This window comes from Malaclemys terrapin, chromosome 5, assembly GCF_027887155.1.
Source record: "Malaclemys terrapin pileata isolate rMalTer1 chromosome 5, rMalTer1.hap1, whole genome shotgun sequence".
In the NCBI taxonomy this organism is placed as follows: domain Eukaryota; kingdom Metazoa; phylum Chordata; order Testudines; family Emydidae; genus Malaclemys; species Malaclemys terrapin.
The window spans coordinates 133706956-133725783 of NC_071509.1; the positions used below are offsets into that span (position 1 = coordinate 133706956).

The 18828-nt window shown below is 48.3% G+C and overlaps 1 protein-coding gene across 1 annotated transcript in view; it reads right to left on the reverse strand.

The window, feature by feature from the left end:
- Positions 1 to 15198, reverse strand: part of BTC (betacellulin) — a 33171-nt gene extending 17973 nt beyond the window's left edge. Inside the window, exons 1-2 of the mRNA XM_054030972.1 lie at positions 15045 to 15198; positions 2760 to 2855 (exon numbers count right to left, since the gene is read on the reverse strand). Coding sequence (XP_053886947.1) covers positions 2760 to 2855; positions 15045 to 15099 — 151 coding nt within the window. The 5' untranslated portion in view covers positions 15100 to 15198. The remainder of the gene's footprint in view (positions 1 to 2759; positions 2856 to 15044) is intronic.
- Between the last annotated feature and the right edge of the window lie 3630 nt (positions 15199 to 18828).

Genomic DNA, 18828 nt, shown 5'->3' on the forward strand with positions numbered 1-18828 from the left:
GCGTCACCACTAGATCATAGATCCCAATTACATCAGGAATGGCCTAAGGGGGTATTTTAAACTGTTGGGTGGATCATAAAGGAATGAGTTTGTTTGCCTTGCAAGAAGCAGCTGATTGACGCTGCTCTCATTTAAGTTGTAATACCAGCCTACAAAACAGCAGCCCGAACTGCAGCCATATGTCTCCCTGAAAGAGAGGACAGTACCGCAGCAGCAGCCAGATCTTGCGATGAGTGCAGGATTGGAGGAGGGAAAACAGGTGTCCGAAGTGGAAATCCCATGCTGCCAGGGGAAAACATTCTAGTGTGGGCATGGCAAACTGGCTGAAAATCAGTTCCTAAAATCATTCCATTACAGGCAATGCACTGAGTTTCCCCAGCTCCTTAAGGCTCCCATTATCAATGCATTCCGTACGGTCAGAGTTTCCTGGCATCGCAATTCACCGGTTATAAGGCTGAAATGAATCTAACTTACCTCTCTAACATACTGCTGCTCTGGGTTTGTAGTATTTCTTTAAGGAAAGCCATTCTAAATTCTTCCTACATGTTACCAATCAAAATAAGCGTGGCCCACTGACAAAGTCACAAGTGTGCATGCTGCTTTAGTTTCTCTTTCTTCAAATTGTAACGATACAACTGTAGGAGGGATTTTCACATCTCCTTGGCCTAACTCGGCTCTCACCGAAATCAAAGGTAAGACTCCCACTGACTTTGATGACAGCTGAGTAAGGCCCACGCTGAGTGCTTTAGAAAATCCCACCTTTATATTGTTATTTTTTAAAATACAAATAGGATTTAAAATGTTTTATTCTTTAAAGTCTCTTTTCAATAGATACCGAATTTTTGCTGCATTGATCCTTTTTGTGCGAGTGGCTGATACTTTGTCATCTTGCTGCCATACAAGCGAGGCCCGTAAGTACCCCATTTCCTACCATCGGCCTGGATGACAGTCAGTGATACCCCTTCCTAATCCCTTGTTTCCACACCAGATAAAGCAAAGTTAACAAGATCTTCAAGCAGCACCACGGTTGCACTGGGGAGATCTTGGTTAATTTCATTTGGGGGCTTTGTTTCAAACAGGTGGGGAACAAGGGCACAAAACTGAGCCTAAAGAAAATAATTGGTACGTTATACCAAGATGTACCCATCTGACCTGATCCCAGTGTTGCCGGCACAGGGGCCCGAGGACAGCAACAGTGGGGTTCGGTGCCCGGAGTGCTTCGCGCCAATAAAGATACCGGGGCGGAGAAACAATCAAAATTTATTTGAGATCTCAAAGTGATGCAAGGAGACAGGCAAGTCTCAAATCGAGCACACCAGCAAAAACAGTTTCTCTCTTCTCTATACATTTTACAACTAAGCCCCCCTCTCTCCCACCCCCCCCACTCCCCCTCCCCTCTCTACCAAAGGCATGTTTATACATTTAAGCAACTAAATCATTCTAGGGCTATAAATCTAGCTTGTTAGTAACTTCTCCCTAAACTGTTATTTGGTCCTGTTTACCCTTAGTTTATTACCCCTTCCCCAGCTAGAAACATGCCAACCTCATCATTATCGTTTGGTATCTGAAATGAACAAGGTCGTAATTGCTAACTGGCTGTTTACACATTCCAATTCCTGTCCTTGGTTGTTAAGGTCGATTAGAGTTAAACATGGAAGGACAGAGTTTAAACATGGAAGAACTCTGGTTCAGGCAAGCATAGTAACCCCAACACCAGCAGAAAGTAGCCTTTTGCTATTTTATGGGTGGCAGGAAGCCACCAAAATTCAATTAATTCCTACGTCTGATTTTGCCCATATTACATAGAAGTCTAAGGGAGTCAGACTATGAGTTGGGGAGCAGTGACAACTCCCGAAGGGATTTTCCCTCAAGTCTCCTGCTCTTTTCAGAGCATGATGCTATACCCACGTTGCGACGATACATGCTCACAAGAGATGGGCACGCGCATGTCGGGGAAGCAATAGACCCACATTTGGACAATGGCAGTTCTGATGCTTCTTTAAGACCATCCTGGGTCCGGTGTATAAATTACACTGGAGTCAATGGGGCCCAGGTGTGCATATCCGAAGGCTAAAAAAAACTGGGATGAAGGACATGCAGAAAGCATCTCTGGCACACTGCAGTCCTGGCAACCAGATCGGGGGGGGGGGGGGGGGGAATTCCCTTACTGGATAACATGAGCTGCATCCACATGAGTGGAGTCTAAATGCAACTGAGAAGACCTGAAACGCCAGCGGCACATTCCATAACCACTGCCCAATGACAGCTCGGGGTAAGGGCTTTTGAACTCTCCCTCTTACGATGCAGCAATAAAACAGCATGATCATAAGGAAGTCTAGTGGAACCATGGCCAGCGTTAACCTTGTCAGCGTGCACCAGGAACAGGACAATTAGCTCTTTGATGAGGCACGGGATAAATGGCTTGCAAAACTGAATCCAGAACAGTTTGCAGTGTAAAGAGTTTTATTTCAGGAGTTGTATGCAGTGCTGCCACACCCCCAAGGCAGACAGCTAGGGGCTCGTCAACATTATCTTTCATTTTCAGGCTGCAAAGACACAGTTATTAAAATACTGTTGCAGAATCAGTATGCGCCTTGCAGGCCTGTCTACCCCAGGATGGACACTGGAGCATTGAAAATGCCTTGGCTGTTTGCAGCACCAGGCCAGAAAGCACCACTGAGACCTATACTGACTGTACCATTTCAACTCATTGGTTTGCTTTTAACCTGAATCGGTATCTTGTTATAACGCAGAGTTACCTGCACAGTCGTCCGGAGAGCTGCATACGGGCCTCTTCACTCCGTAGTCAGCAGTCACGTTCCAGCTGGCACCCACACCGTTGAAAACAGCTAGGCCTTGAATTAAAACAAAAAGAGGTTACACCAGGGTCTTCAAAGGACTCTGTTTGCTCTGGCTAGGCGCTGGGTAGACGCTACCACCGATAGCTAGCTGGGAATTAGAAAGGCCTGAGCCTAGTTTACAAATCTGGTGCACATTCCCGGCCACACCCCTGTGCGTCGCCTCTGCTCACCTGTGGAGTGGAATGGAGCACCAAGCAATGTCACCGCCCGTTTCATTAGGGACCTAACCTGACCAATGTCCCCTACTTTGATCACTTTGAAATGTGGGACAAGAGCAACGATATGCCAATGAGTGAAGGGAAAGTAACAACTGGGTTAGAGGGAAGATCACTACTCTTTAAGGCTCATGCAGTCTGATGGATTCCTTAGCCACGTAATTCCTATTAGGCCAAAACTCTAGCAATCAACACACGCGCGCTGAGTGAAGCAGGGTGATCTTGGAACTGCACGACACGGCCTCCCTCCCCTGCACGCCAGACCCCGGCACAAGCAAGAAAAAGTGTGCCTGGCTCACTCCGGCAAATACCTCGTCATTAACATTTTAAGCCTTACCACACCCAGACCAGCAGCGATCAGGCAGGGTCCCGCACTATCACACAGGAAAGCCGTGGTCTGAGCGGTCTTGGCACGCCTGCCCCCTCAGCTGGCAGGGAGACGGCAGGAGGCGGTGGGCTCCCAGAAAGGCCAGCAAGAGGCAAGGACATAGGATAGGAGAGAGGGGCCTGAGCTCAGAAAGCAGGGGGTCAGGCTCTCTCTGTGGGGCATGCTGAACTGCCCCGTTAAGGGAGGGGGCTGGGCCCTGTGATAACATGAGGCCACAGTGGCATTCTCATTGGCGCCCGTGGGAAAGGCAGGAAGTTACGGGACTGGTGCTCAGTACAGGTCTATGCTGCTTCCAGCACCACACAGGACGGAAACAGCCGAAGGGGAAATGCACAGCACCTGTGGGTACCACTGCTGCCGCCTCTGCCAACTCTCCCCTTTCCCCCATCCTAGTGTCTCCCCATCTCTCGTCCCTCCCTTTCATCCCTCTTCCAGCTACTGGCCCCCTGGAGGTCCTAGCCAGCACGCCCTCTCCTGCCCCGCTCAGAGGGAGAGCGGCATGCCACAGCAGATACTCATTCGCGCGGCTCCTCACAATGCTGCATGGGGCAGGGAAGCAGGCAGAAGGCTGGGAAGAAGCAGCACTTCATTACTGGAACCAGAGCCCCCAGCACCTCTAGGCAGAGCCTTGACAACAGAGGCTTTTCTTTCTCACCTCCTCTCGTGAGCAGGCAAGCCCAGCCGGCTTTCCCTTCTCCCTCGACCCACCCTTCGCCACTGTGGGGAAACCCACAAGAGCCTCTGTTCTCACCCTACCCGCGTCCGGGGCTCCACTACTTATTACCATGGCCCTGCTAACTTCATGGTCCATTTTTGTAAATTTCCACGTTAAAAATCTTGAATTTAAGGGTTTCAGGTATTTAAATCTGAAATGTGACAGGGTTGTAACAAAAACTACAGGGATATGTATTTAAAAATGGAAAATAAACATGTAAAGCCCTTAAGAGCATAAGAACGGCCATACTGGGTCAGACCAAAGGTCCATCTAGCCCAGTATCCGGTCTTCGGACAGTGGCCAATGCCAGGTGCCCCAAATCAGCGTTTCTCAAACTAGGGGTCCCACCCAAAAGGGGGTCAGATCCCCCATTACCAGCGGAGTCAGAACTAGGATTGCTACATGACTTTCAAACAGAGCAATTGCCTTTGGTTGTGCATCAAGCTTTATCCTCAGAGATGCTTGACGATCTGCTGGGTCAATGGACCTAATTGCTTCATTTGAACATCTTGTAACATTAAGGACAAGACTGAAACAACCTTCTCTCCTCTCCACAGAGGAACAGATGTGGGAGTGGAGTGCCGCGGAGCCTTAAAGAAGTCATGAGGCGAGATTGTATATGGTGGGCTTTTTGCAAGTGACCGGTGAGTTTGATACCTCAATCCAAGACACCTGAAGGAGCCTGATCTTCAGAAAATGTTGAGCGCCAACCCTCTGACAATGACGCCATTTCAAAGCATCTCAAAAAGCTGGATTCCTAAAAACGGAGACATCCAAAAGTCACTAGTCACTTTTACAATCCTACCCTTACGTGTATTTCTAACTCTGCTCCTATTGATGTCAATGGGAATGTTACCAGAGATAGATCACCAGGGAGTGCCTTTGAAGAATCCAACTCCAGAGCTCCTTGCCCATAGTAGGTTATCCTTTATGCATAGCTTTACACCGCTGTTTAAAGGTCAGTCAAGACAATCCTAGATCTGTTTTCCATTTTACTTAGCATGGGTGTCACACCTAGATCACCACAGTTAGAAACAGAAGCGATCCATCAGATCAACTACACGACCCTGGAAATACAGAATACAGTACCCAGATAGTTAACATCTCGCATATTTCACATACGTGCCTTGCTGAGTTTTCTGCCTGGCTTGCTGTTCTCAGTCACTGATCTAGGATAATTGCAGGGGAAGGGCAAGAGAAACAATTCTTTTCCTTATTTTAAGCCTGCCATAATAGCGTCCAGGGGCAGTCAAGGGGAAACAGGTGAGAAGCGGCAAGTTACATCTGTTCTGAGCAGAAAGAGCTCCCTCCCCTTCCTCAGCACTGTGTCCACAGAGCAAAGTCTCGCCTGCGTGTAAACGTTCTGGTGGGCTATTCTGCCAACCAGCTTGTTGCACAGAGGGCAGGGTTACTGCTTTGCAGGTGGTGGGGAGGGCGGTTCTGTGTGTATTTCAGTCTCCCTGGGAACAGGCCGCACCCTCTCCAGGCATGCCTCTCATGAATGAATGCAGTCGAGCAGGGAGAGAGGCGGCGGGTCATGGAAGCAGGAGGCTGCTCGGAGCACATGCACCTACTCTGCACCACCACACCCACAGCCAGAGCAACACAGACCGCACCGAAGGCGGCAGCAACACACGCCTGCTTTTGAGGGACATGGGTGGGGACAGAATCACCCCTCTCAACCAGCAGAGCTGTTTCTCAGCCCGTGGGAAGACCGCAGTAGCTTCTGCATCCCCACACCCCTTCCGCCGGGGCAGGAGTGGGGGGAAGAGGTGGGTGGATCAGCACAACAGTAGATACCTTCTGGCTCCTCACAGCCCCGCCTGCCTCCAGCACCTGCTCACTGGCACACAAAGCCAAGCTTCATGGAGGCAATGCAAATTGCTGGCACGGCTCCCCCATCCCACAGACAAGAGGGCCGCTCGAACCACAGGGGCAGAACTATCCCACACTCATCCCGGGATCATTCAGTCTCACAGCTGGACAGCGTATCCACACAGAAGCTAAGGTCTCAATCCCCTGACATTTGCCCACCTGCTGAATGCAAGCATGGGAGCAGTTCCATTGACATCAGACTACTCATGGGTGACGTTCAGCATAAGTCTAAGCGACAGCAGGATCAGGGCCTAAATCATTACCTTAGATGCACCTCAAGTATCAGAGGGGTAGCCGTGTTGGTCTGAATCTGTAAAAAGCAACAGAGGGTCCTGTGGCACCTTTAAGACTAACAGAAGTATTAGGAGCATAAGCTTTCGTGGGTAAGAACCTCACTTCTTTAGATGCACCTGCAGCCCTACAAGGCCAACTGAGTACAGATCTGGGGTGCCTCCTTTCAGACACCTTAAAGCGACCTGATTTTCAAAGAATGAGCACTTAGGCCTGGTCTACACTACGAGTTTAGTTCGAATTTAGCAATGTTAAACTGAATTAACCCTGCACCCGTCCACACAACTAAGCCATTTACTTCGACATAAAGAGCTCTTAAAATCGATTTCTGTACTCCTCCCCGACGAGGGGAGTAGCGCCGAAATCGACACTGCCATTTCGAATTAGGGTTAGTGTGGCCACAATTCGACGCTATTGGCCTCCGGGAGCTATCACACAGTGCACCATTGTGACCGCTCTGGACAGCGGTCTGAACTCGGATGCACTGGCCAGCTAGACAGGAAAAGCCCCGTGAACTTTTGAATTTCATTTCCTGTTTGCCCAGCGTGGAGCGCTGATCAGCACAGGTGACCATGCAGTCCCAGAATCAAAAAAAGAGCTCCAGCATGGACCCTACGGGAGATACTGAATCTGATCTCTGGATGGGGAGATGAATCTGTTCTATCAGAACTCCGTTCCAAAAGACGAAATGCCAAAACATTTGAAAAAAAATCTCCAAGGCCATGATGGACAGAGGCCACAACAGGGACTCAACACAGTGCTGCGTGAAACTTAAGGAGCTGAGACAAGCGTACCAGAAAGCCAAAGAATCAAATGGACACTCACGGAGGGAGGGGCGACTGACGACTGTAGCTATCCCACAGTTCCCGCACTCTCCGAAAACCATTTGAATTCTGGGTTGAGCTCCCAATGCCTGAAGGGTCAAAAACATTGTCGCGGGTGGTTCAGGGTATATGTCGTCAGGCTTCCCCACCCCCCCACCTTCTGTGAAAGCAAAGGGAAAAAAATCGTTTCTCGCCTTTTTTCACGGTCACCGTATGTCTACTGGATGCTGCTGGCAGACGCGGTGTGGCAGCGCTACACAGCAGCATCCCCTTGCCTTGTGGACGGCAGACGGTGCAGCATGACTGGTAACCGTCATCGTCGTCCCGTGGGTGCTCCTGGCTGGCCTCGGTGAGGTCGGTCGGGGGCGCCTGGGCAGACATGGGTGCTCCTGGCTGGCCTCGGTGAGGTCGGGCAGGGGTGCCTGGGCAGACATGGGAATGACTCCAGGTCATTCTCTTCTTTAAGTTTTGTGTAATGGAGATTCAGTCCTGCCTGGAATATCATGCGAGCTGGAGGCTTCTGCCTCAGGCTGCTCTCTCAGTCGGCAGCACCACGCGGTTGCACCTCCCCAGCCTACCCCTTGCTCCCAGGGCTCACAATCAGATACTTAGACCTCTACATTTTGCTGCAAATAAAAAAATTAAGCTGCCGTTTAAAACTGTCCCCCAACGTACATATCCTGGGACATTTTGTATTTTACCAGTGTCAACCAAAGGCCCACACACACATGGAGATTCAGTCCTGCCTGTGCTTCTACCCTAGTGCTGATCACAGATCCCCATTTTCAGCTATAGGCTGAGCAAGTGCAGAATAGTGGTTCACTCGACTTCGCTGTGAGCCAACCGCCCTCCCCTCCCCCCCTTTGATCTCTGCTTGCAGAGGCAATAAAGTCAGTGTTGTTTCAAATTCATGCATTCTTTATTAATTCATCACACAAATGGGGGGATAACTGCCAAGGGAGCCCAGGAGGGGTGAGGGAAGCAATGGGTGGGCTTGTTGTAGGGGCACCCCCTAGAATGGCATGCAGCTCATCATAGAAGTGGCACGCCTGGGGCTCTGACCCGGAGCGGCCATTTGCCTCTCTGGTTCTTTAGTAGGCTTGCCTGATATTCTAGGCAGGACTGACTCTCCATTAGACAAAACTTAAAGAAGAGAATGACCTGGGGAGTCATTCCCATTTTTGTCCAGGCGCCCCCGACCGACCTCGCCGAGGCCGGCCAGGAGCACCCATGACAGCAGCAGACGGTACAGTATGACTGGTAACCGTCTTTGCCAACGTGCAAAGGCAAGAGGATGCTGCTGTGTAGCGCTGCAGTGCCGGGTCTGTCAGCAGCATCCAGTAGACATACGGTGACAGTGAAAAAAGGCTGAACGGGCTCCGAGTTTGCCGTGCTATGGCGTCTGTCCAGGCAATCCAGGGAAAAGGGCGCGAAATGATTGTCTGCCGTTGCTTTCACGGAGGGAGGATTGACTGAGGACATTTACCCATAACCACCCGTGACAAATTTTTGGCCCCATCAGGCATTGGGAGCTCCACCCATAATTCCAATGGGCGGGGGAGACTGCGGGAACTATGGGATAGCTACCCACAGTGCAACACTCCGGAAGTTGACGGTAGCCTCGGTACATGAACGCACACCGCCAAATTAATGTGCTTAGTGTGGCCGCATGCACTCGACTTTATACAATCGGTTGCCAAAAATCGAATTCTGTAAAATCGGAGTAATCCCGTAGTGTAGACATACCCTTAGCATTTTCTGAAAATCAGGCCCCTTTCAGATTGGGTCTCTAAAACTGGAGGCACCCAAAATTGTTAGTCGCTTATGAAAATCTTGGCTTAAATGTCGAATATGACTCAAATTCAGGAACTGTAGAATAGCCAAATAAAGCCACTGCAAAACCAGTGTAATTGTAGCTGGACAGAACTCCCTTCTCTCCTGAATTGTTAATATGGCAGCAATCAAGCGCCATCACATTCTAGCAAATGGGACAAAGGATCTATCTCACGTGTTAAATATAGAGCCAGTCCCATGTCAGGAAGCCTTTCCTGCCAAGTATTTCTCACCCAGTCTATACCAAGGCACTGTTGTTTTAAAGCTTTCGGTTTAACTAACTTCATTTTAGTTCCATGCTTAGGGTCCAATCCCGCACCTGCCTACCCCCCCTGAGTAACCTGGCTAGGATGACAAAATTCCTTTGCTCTCCCAGTGGTTGGCGGAGATAAGGACCTGGATGACAGCTGGCTGGATTAAATTCAGTCTGGGTGAGAGAGAGGAGATGCTGACTCTCTCCCACTGACCTGCTGGGACACCTTGGGCAAGACATTTCCCCTCTGTTCAGAAGCCAGTGGGAGGGCTGTCCAGAGTAAACATGAAGGGACTGGGGGGTCTAAAAGGCTGATTACAGGGGGTCATGGCTCCAGGTTTCATAGGACTGTCGTCCAATCACAAGTTATTGGACTCAGTGGCGTTCACCTACTTAGAAGAAAAGAATAATTCCGTCTGCCACATAAATTACTGGGTTATCCAGGAGATCAGACTTGAATCAGGGGTTGGCAACCTTTCAGAAGTGGTGTGCCGAGTCTTCATTTATTCACTCTAATTTAAGGTTTCACATGCCAGTCATACATTTTAACGTTTTTAGAAAATCTCTTTCTATAAATCTATAATATATAACTAAACTATTGTTGTATGTAAAGTAAATAAGGTTTTTAAAATGTTTAAGAAGCTTCATTTAAAATTAAATTAAAATGCAGAACCCCCCGGACCAGTGGCCAGGACCCAGGCAGTGAGAGTGCCATTGAAAATCAGCTCGCGTGCCACCTTTGGCATGCATGCCATAGGTTGCCTACCCCTGGACTAGATGATTAAACATAGTGGTCTCTTCTGGCCTTAACATCTATGAATGAGTCCAGGACAGGTAGCTCCCCACAAACTTTAGCAGAAGCGCGTGGGCTCCCCAAAGCAACTGAGTTTGTCATCAACTCTTTTGAGCCTTCCAGCAACAATAAAAAAAATGTTCCTGCCAAACCCCATAAGAACCCCCTTATTGCCAGTCAATAAGAAAACGATATTGTACATTATGCATAATTTCTTAATGACAATGTCTGCGCACATACTAATTTTATTGAAATAAGAGTACTCAGAGCTTGCCAGTCCAAAAATCCCCACGCTGCAGGACAGCTACAGCCCAGAGTAGGGCAAATTCTATTCAATTACACTACACTGGGAAGTAACAAATCTCTGAATGTGCAGAATCCCATGGGAACACATCTTATACCCCAACTGGCATGTTAAAGGTCCTAGTGGACTCCACAAAAGCACAGAAATCCCCAGCCCCTCCCCACCCATGCAGCCCAAACCCCATGGACCCGGAATGAAAGGGCACATATGGAGTGAAGCAGGTTGATGCTGGGAAGGCAGTACTCCCCTCTGCTATGCATTCCCCAAAGACCCAGATCTGCCAGGCCCAAGTCCCTTCCACTCAAAGGTAGATGGAATAACGCGTGCCTCCTCTCTGTACAAACAATGGCCTTTCAACTTACAAGTCTTATTTAAAACGGGTGAGCTGAAATCTAGCATATCAGGGTAGGGACGAAAGCAGCCCGAAGCCAGCAGAATATTAAAATATTTGTTGCACTGATTTCACTAAAAAAACTGCAACACAAAACGAGAATGCCCTGCTTATCATCAGGCATTAGCTTCTATGGATTTTAAGGCTACCGAGAATGCCTAGGACCCAGATCCAAATTCACAGGTTTGCGTGGCAATCTTGGCAGACTGTCACTGCAGGAATACCTGGAAATAATCATTTCTGACCCCCCGCCCAGGATAGAGGCAGCGTGCGTTCAGACAGAAATCAGAGCCAACTACAGACAACACTGCACACAGTATGTCAAAATAAGGTAACCAGATAGCAAGTGTAAAAAACTGGGACAGGGGGTGGGGGGTAATAGGAGCCTATAAAGAAAAAGCCCCCAAAATCGGGACTGTCCCTATAAAATCGGAACATCTGGTCACCCTATGTCAAAAGAAAGTAAGTTACCACTTGTATATAGGACTTGGAAAAGTTACTCAGTGTCTGCTAGCCCCCGGACTAAGTGTAATCATCAGGCAAAGACACACTGGTATCCCAGACACACAATCCCAAATCCCCCAAGGGCCACGCCCCCCCCCACCCCCGAATCCCAACTCACATCTTATTCTGCTCAGTCCCATGGCCCCGAAGACCTTGCTCTCCCACCAGCTGAATGCTGCCCCCCCTCCAAGTCACTTAATACTGGGCAGCCCCACCCTTGCCAATAAATCTGTATGCGCTGGGGTGACAGCAGTTTCAGCTTGTAGGGTCCCCTACACACAGAGCCCTCTGCTGACGTGCACCCCCCTCCATGAGGAAGTGGTAACAGCCCCACTCTGCAGCATCCTATTGTAAACCATGGGGGCTAGGTCCCTTCCCCAGCTGCCTCCACACCCCACTCTACAATAGCAGCCCCCCAGCTTGGGTAGCGGTCTTTCCGCCGGCTCAGACAGACACGATTGCATCGGTTTGCACTGCGCTTGTACCTGAAGGTTCTCACGGCAACCCCAAGGACTGGAGACGTACGGCCAGAAAGAACTCAGCTGACATTAAGACACCTATATGCGGTGGATGGATTTGGCAGCTGCTACGCGTGAAAATCCGACCATGAGTTCCCACACACCCCCAGCCCTCCCCCAATGAAACCTTTGCCATCAGCAGGATCTCTCACCTGATAAAACCACCAACTCACTCTGGCTAAGTGGATTCGTCACGCCCTGCTGATGTACATATAAAATGCCATCGCTGTTTATTTAAATGGAGTTACTAAGAAGGGATTAGGAACAGTGTCCTGTTCTGCTGTTGGTTTTCATACGCCTATAAAAAGCCCAGAATTCTGGATAGTGAACTGTGCTGTGCGACGTTCACATGCTCCATAAAGCAGGCAGGAACCCAGCACTTCTTTGAAGGTTGATAAACATTTTATAGAGCAACTTTCATCAGGGCTGTATACTTCTAAAAAGGGTTGTTGTTTTTTTTAATAAAACAAAACAGGACCTTTAAAGCTTACTTCACCACCACCCCCCAAGATGGCGAGAACATTTCAATCCAGACTTAGGTAAAGCAAAGCCTTTAAAATGGAGACCCTGCCGTGAAAACACAGGTGAAATGGGTCTATTTTTCTAGCCGCATGCTCCATTCCCATTGATACTGATTGTTATAGACACACACTGAGAAGTATCAGGGGGTAGCCGTGTTAGTCTGTATCTACAAAAACAACAAGGAGTCTGGTGGCACATTAAAGACTAACAGATTTATTTGGGCATAAGCTTTCATGAGTAAAAACCTGACACTGAGAAGAAACACCACAGGTATTCTCAAAACAACCAACCGGGATCATCTGAAGTCTTGGGGATCCTGTGAATGGGAGACCTCGGAAGATTGGAAAGGGAGGATTAATTCCATCCCGAGTGTCCACAGAAATACATATCTAACAACACACGTGGAGTACAGCCTCCTGTACTCCTCATAACGCAGGGGAGCTTCCCCTGGTATCACTACATGCACTCGGAGAACAGACCTTCAGCCTGATGGGACAGATAAGCACTGAAACCCCACACCGCATACTAATGCTGGACTGAATGGCAGGTTTAAAGCCCCACACGCATCAAATTGAAAACCGCACCTCCGCAAACAGTGAGGGCAACCCAACCCACCGAAGGGAACATACACAGGGGAAATATTACGAACTTGTGCCCTTTCTAGCTTCTTTATCATTTACAAGATGGCTTGACGGGCTTGTTGTTGGAAATTTATTTCCTCTCCCACCTCAGGTCCCAATGGCCCAAGAAGACAGTGTCATGACCGGACAAGCAGTGAAACGACAGCACAAAGGCAAAGTGGAGCAATTGTGAAGGAAAGTGATTGTTAGCCAGTTGTAACTCCAATAATTCTGCTGCACATTCGAAAAGAGCTGGGCTTGTTACAAGATTCAGCGAAGGGGTGGCAGCACACATCACCAGGCCTCCACCAGCTCCGCCATCGAAAGCAAGACTTGACATTCCTACCGTGTCGATGGCCTTGTCTACTCTAGACAGTGTGGCTGGACTAACCATACCACTATAGTTAAAGCAGCAAAGAAAACCCTAGTGTGACATAGTTACACCAGTGGAAGAGTGCTTTTAAGCTTAGACAAAGCCTAAGACTGAAAAACAAAATTATTTAAAAAGACTTTTGGACCCTCTTTATACATCTTAAAGGACTAAAATAGGAGATAAGCTTAAGTCTTGTAAAAATCCTTTACAGTTCATCTTTAGGGCTGATATTATATCAGGGTGGGGGAGCCAAGAAACCACCACTTTTGCTAACAACTCTGTCCATCCCTCAAATACTTGCAAGGAACTCCCATTAGAAGTCAGCGGCTCAGAATTACCATAGTGCCCATTCTGACAGGTTTAATTTCAAAGTTACCAGGCTTCTCCATGTTATTTTAGGTTGGGTTTTCTCTCCCCCTTCCATGAGATTTTTCTTGGTGTTTTTTTAAAACAATCATTTAAATGACTTCGTTGAGAGATGGAATAAGGACCATTCAGAGGCACCTGGAACAGCTGACACGTTTCAGGCATGCATTTTAGGCTAATAAGCAGCAATTCAACCATTAACTGATAAACATGTATTTTGTTAAAAACTGCACATTGCTTACCAACTTACACGCTAGCCGAAAAACCCTTTACTACTTATTCTCAGATGTTAAGAGCCATCAAACATCTAAAGGGGTTTGGGGTTCTTTTTGCTTTCTGAAAGCTTTAAACAGGACATGTTTTGAGCATAGAAGATTTTGGGGCCACACTTTATAAAGTATATCTTCAATATAAATCGCTAATAAGGATTAGGAGATACTATATACCTGTTACCAACACCAGTACTGTGTTCTACATGGTTATAAGTGCATCAGTCAAAGCGGTTCTTGATTGTTATAACCCAGGTGTTGACTATAACAACTGATCAACCATTTGTAAGACAGCTATTAATCACTTATTAACCTTTCACATCCCATTTATAAATGCACCCTTAATCTATGGGGTGACTGATTCTTCACTTACTTTGGTCAAGGAGCCCAATAGTCTATTGGTGGCTTCTGCATAGACAGCTAATGGCTCTGACCACATCCTTCCAGCAGCCATCCTCACCCCCCCCCTCACCACCACCACCTCCTGATGAGGTTTTTAACTGAAAATACCTCAAAGGGCCTATGCAGAAAACTGCAGCTTTTAAACAGGACACATCAGGTGTTTTGTAGCCAGATACACTCAATGCTCTAACCCTGATCTCTGGCTCCAGGACCCCACCGTGCCAGTATGTAAGAAATAACCCAGTTTTCACTTACAGGAGCATGGGGGGGGGGGGGCAAAGCCCCTAGTTACACCGTGCAGCGCTGTTTTTCTTTTGCTAACATTTTAACGCACGAAGAACTTGAATCCTCAAGTGCCTTAAAATAAAATGTTTGTTCTACAGCTAAAAATAGCTCCCCCGCTCTTGCTCGGGGCAGATTTGGAAACCAAGAGACTCACAAACCCCTGGAACCAGGGTGGGGGCCAGCGAGGTCACCATGCAAGCAGCCAGGCTGACAAGCCCCTGGGCGCCCCAGGAAGGGCCGAATCGATCGATCTGCCACGTTTGAGTTGGGGGCTTTCCCCTGCCGGGTGCAAACAGCTGGCAGGGAAGGCGGCGGGGATCTCCCTCCCCACGGGCTCCCCCCGCAACCGCAGCAGCGCCCCAGGAGCCGCCCCCCTCCCATTGCAGCAGCAGGTGGGAGCTGCCCTTTGCTCCTTCCCACCCCTAGCCCGTCCTCGCCTTACCCAGCGCCAGCGCCAGCAGCAGCCCGGGGCCGCTGCCCAGGACCACCGCGTCCATCCGAGCCCCGGGGGTGGGGGAGCAGCCGGCTCCCCCAGGCAGCGCTCCAGCGGCAGCACCCGGGCAGCGTGCGCCCCGCAGCGCGAATAAACCCGGCCACAGCAGGGATCGAACCAGCGCAGCCCGCCCCCTGCCGGCTGCCCGGGGCGTAGAGCGCGCGCCGCTTCCCATTGGCTCTGAAGCGGGCCGGGAGTCGCGCGCCCCGGGGCCTTATGGCCATTCTGCGCCCGCCTCGCGCCCCCAGCGCTGCGCTGCAGGCAAGAGGGAGCGCCCAAGGGGCTGCGCTGGGCAGCGGGTGCAAGGACGTGTGGTGGACACAACGCCCAGGGCGGGGGTGAACGCGCAGCTTGCGAGCTAAGCTGATGAAAGGCCCTTGTGTCCATCCACGCGCCGGTGTGTGTGTGTGTGTAAACAGAACTGGTGTGAAATCACACCTGTTCGTGAAACGGCTGCAATTGGCGGGATGAGGGGGACACACACACAATCACATCAGTTTAACATGCACCCTGCAAGCTAAGCTGATGAAAGACACCAATAAGAGTGTGGACGCAGGGTGTGGGTGTGTGCGTGTAAAACAGAACTGGTTTGAAATCACACCTTTAGCTCAACTGGGGCACGTCTGTGTGCGGATATGGCTTTATACCCTAGAGCCCCCTACAGAGGGGGGTTGGGATTGCATACACACCTCATGGATATTAGTAATGAGGACATGGCATCCTCCTTCTTTTTAATTCTGCTTCTCTTTTTCAGAGTTGCCAGCCGTCATGATTTTACCCCAGGTCTTGCGGGATTTGGTGTTTTGTTTTGTTTTGTTTTTTAAGTCCCAGCTGCTGGAGCCAAGAGACGAGATAGCATGAGAATCTCAGCTAAAACAGTACACTTCTAGCTCTCCTGGTTACAGAGAACTGTTTAAAACACAAAGCAAGTGAACTCTGAAGGCTAAAAAACCAGAAGGCAAATAAAAAAAATTGGGAGGGGTCAAGTCATGCTTTTAAACCATGTTTTGAGTTGTGGGGGGATGACTCTGGACTTTTCACTATTCGGGGTTGACACTGTTCTGTGTTTGCTGTGTTGACCAACTAATTACTCCCTAATACAATCTCTGTTATGTCAATGGGATGTAATAAAACAGACCCTTGGGAACGGGGAAGAGAACGTCAATGGTTTGGCATCGACCCAGAGCAGGGAGTGAGTTTGCAGTAGGCCCTCTTGTATAGCGAATGCCAGCCTGATCAATGGAAAGAGAACTCACCCCCAAATAGAGAAAAAGGGATTGGGGAGGGGATGTATGTGATGCTCTGAAGTTCAGCCCAGTCAGGGGGTTTGTTACTGCCTGCCCTGTAACTCTGGGTGTCTGTGCAGCTTTGGTTCAGAGCCCTGATGCCAGCAAGGTGCGCACAGCACAGGCCTGGTTACACCAGGCAGGGTGACACTAACACCCTCCCAGGCCCCAGTTCTCCCCAAAATCATCTTGCTCTGCAGTGCTCAGCCCCTCAGATTGTGGCACCCACAAAACCGGCTCAAGTTTGCTGCTCCTTTACAGGGACAGCAGAGAAGCCAGCTAACGGGGCTTGACAAATCCGCCACTTCCATCAAAGCACCGCGTTGGCTTATGGCAAAAGGAAAACCAGTTTATTACCAAAAGGATGTAGGTTTAAGGGATACCACTGTTGTGGGAAAAGTTACCCACGCAATAACTTTTTCCACAACACCACACACGAGGAATAAGGACAGAAATGGTTACAAACGAAAAAAGTAAAAATATGCTTCTGAGACTAAAGCACAACTTAGAGTCCAAAGACGTTTTTGCCAGCATGGCTGGCCCATTCTTTAGCCAGGACCCAACATACGGAGCTCAAAGCACTTGGTTTCTTTGACTCCTCAAGAGAAGGATGCCTGTGACCAAGATCCCAGGAGAGCCAGCCGAGATCACTCAATTAAGGTGAACTGCAAAGAATGGGGCAGACAATCCCCAAAGCTGGTGGATATTCCAATACTTAGATTTACCAAGCCAGCACAAAACAGTGTCTTTATTACCTCATTGGTTGCCCAGAAGCCAACAACACAGTTCCATTAAAGTAACCCAGCCCCAGGCCTCCACCCAGATACCCAAGTCAAGAATGATGAAGATTACTGAAAATCTTTTTCATCATATAAAAGAAAAGGTTCTTCCAATCCTAAAGGATCGGACACATTACCTCCCACATTAATGAATATTCCAGATCTTACCCAAATACATGCTTACAGCCAATTCTTATTAACTAAACTAAAATTTATTTAAAAAAAGAAAAGAGAGAGAGAATGGTTAAAAGATCAGTATACGTACAGACATGAGTTCAATTCTTGAGGTTCAGATTCCTAGCCGAGTTGGTGAGCTTTGTAGTTGCAAAGAGTTCTTTTAGAATTTAGTCCATAGGTTATAGTTCAGAGTTCAATATCAAATTCAGCATGTTCCAGCTTAACTGGGACTCAATCTTGCGACTCAAACTTCCCCTGGTGAAGCTTAAGCAGATCTGAGATGACAGGATCAGGACCCAAGGATTTTTTATACAGTTTTCTAGCAGCCACTTGACCACACAGTCCTGGGTGAACAATAGGCTTTTGATATAGCCTTTTGTTTCCTAAGCACCACCAGTAATTAGTTACACAAATTAACATAGACTGCCTAATGGATAAATTACCCTATCACTAACTTCAAAGGACATACAGACAATGACATTATTTCACCCAAGATTCATCTAAATCAGTGGTTCCCTAACTTGGCTACCGCGGCCACTGGGAGCTGGGAGCGGCTGTACCTGCGGACGTTCAGGTAAACAAAACGTCTCGTGGCCCTCCAGGAGCTTACCCTGAACAAGCCACGAACCAAGTTTGGGAACCACTAATCTAAACGTTAATATTTCCTTTTGATCCTTGAATTAATAGTTATTGTGACAGACAGGAACTGTCTGTTTACATGGCTAACGTTTATGAGTACATACAGACAATTAGTATTACTTCTAACTTCTAACAACATAGGTTTGCATTTCAAAGTTCCAACCTATCTAGCATTGAATGGCCCTCCTTACCATTCTAACAGGACTTTGAAGGTTGGTTTTGGGTCATTCAGCCTGCAAGCTGTTTAACCCTTTCTGACCATGTATTATACTTTGTATAAGATTCATTGCAATTATATAACAGTGGTAGCAATAATGATTTGCGTGGTTACATTTTAATTAGACAACATCACAATGCCAAAGTGGTTTTTCTCTTTGCTTATACCCTCCAAGTTTTATCTTTGTTTTCAAAGGCAAGAAGCCCTTCTGGGAGGTCCACCAGCAAGCTGATGACATGTTAATTTGTGCAGTCTCCTCCCCTGGTCAAGATTGATTCTTAACGATCTCCCCCACGTGCTAGTTCGATGGCTTTGTTGACCTTTTATGTAAATATACTTGCATTGTCTCTCCCTGTTCAATTTATACTGGACACATTCAAGCGGGTAGGACCACATTCCTTTGTCTAGGGCAGGGTGACTTCCACCTTACTTGCCAAACACATGCTAAGGACATAGTTTCATCATACATTTATAATTTTTCATACATCAACTCTGCATATACCACGCAATAATATTAATGAGCAGCAGGTTACCAGTTTACATCTGATCCCTTGCATGATACCTTTTAGATACAGATTATTACAACAGTGAGTTGAGGTACACCCAGCTGGTCAGACCAGCTGAGTTGCACTGAT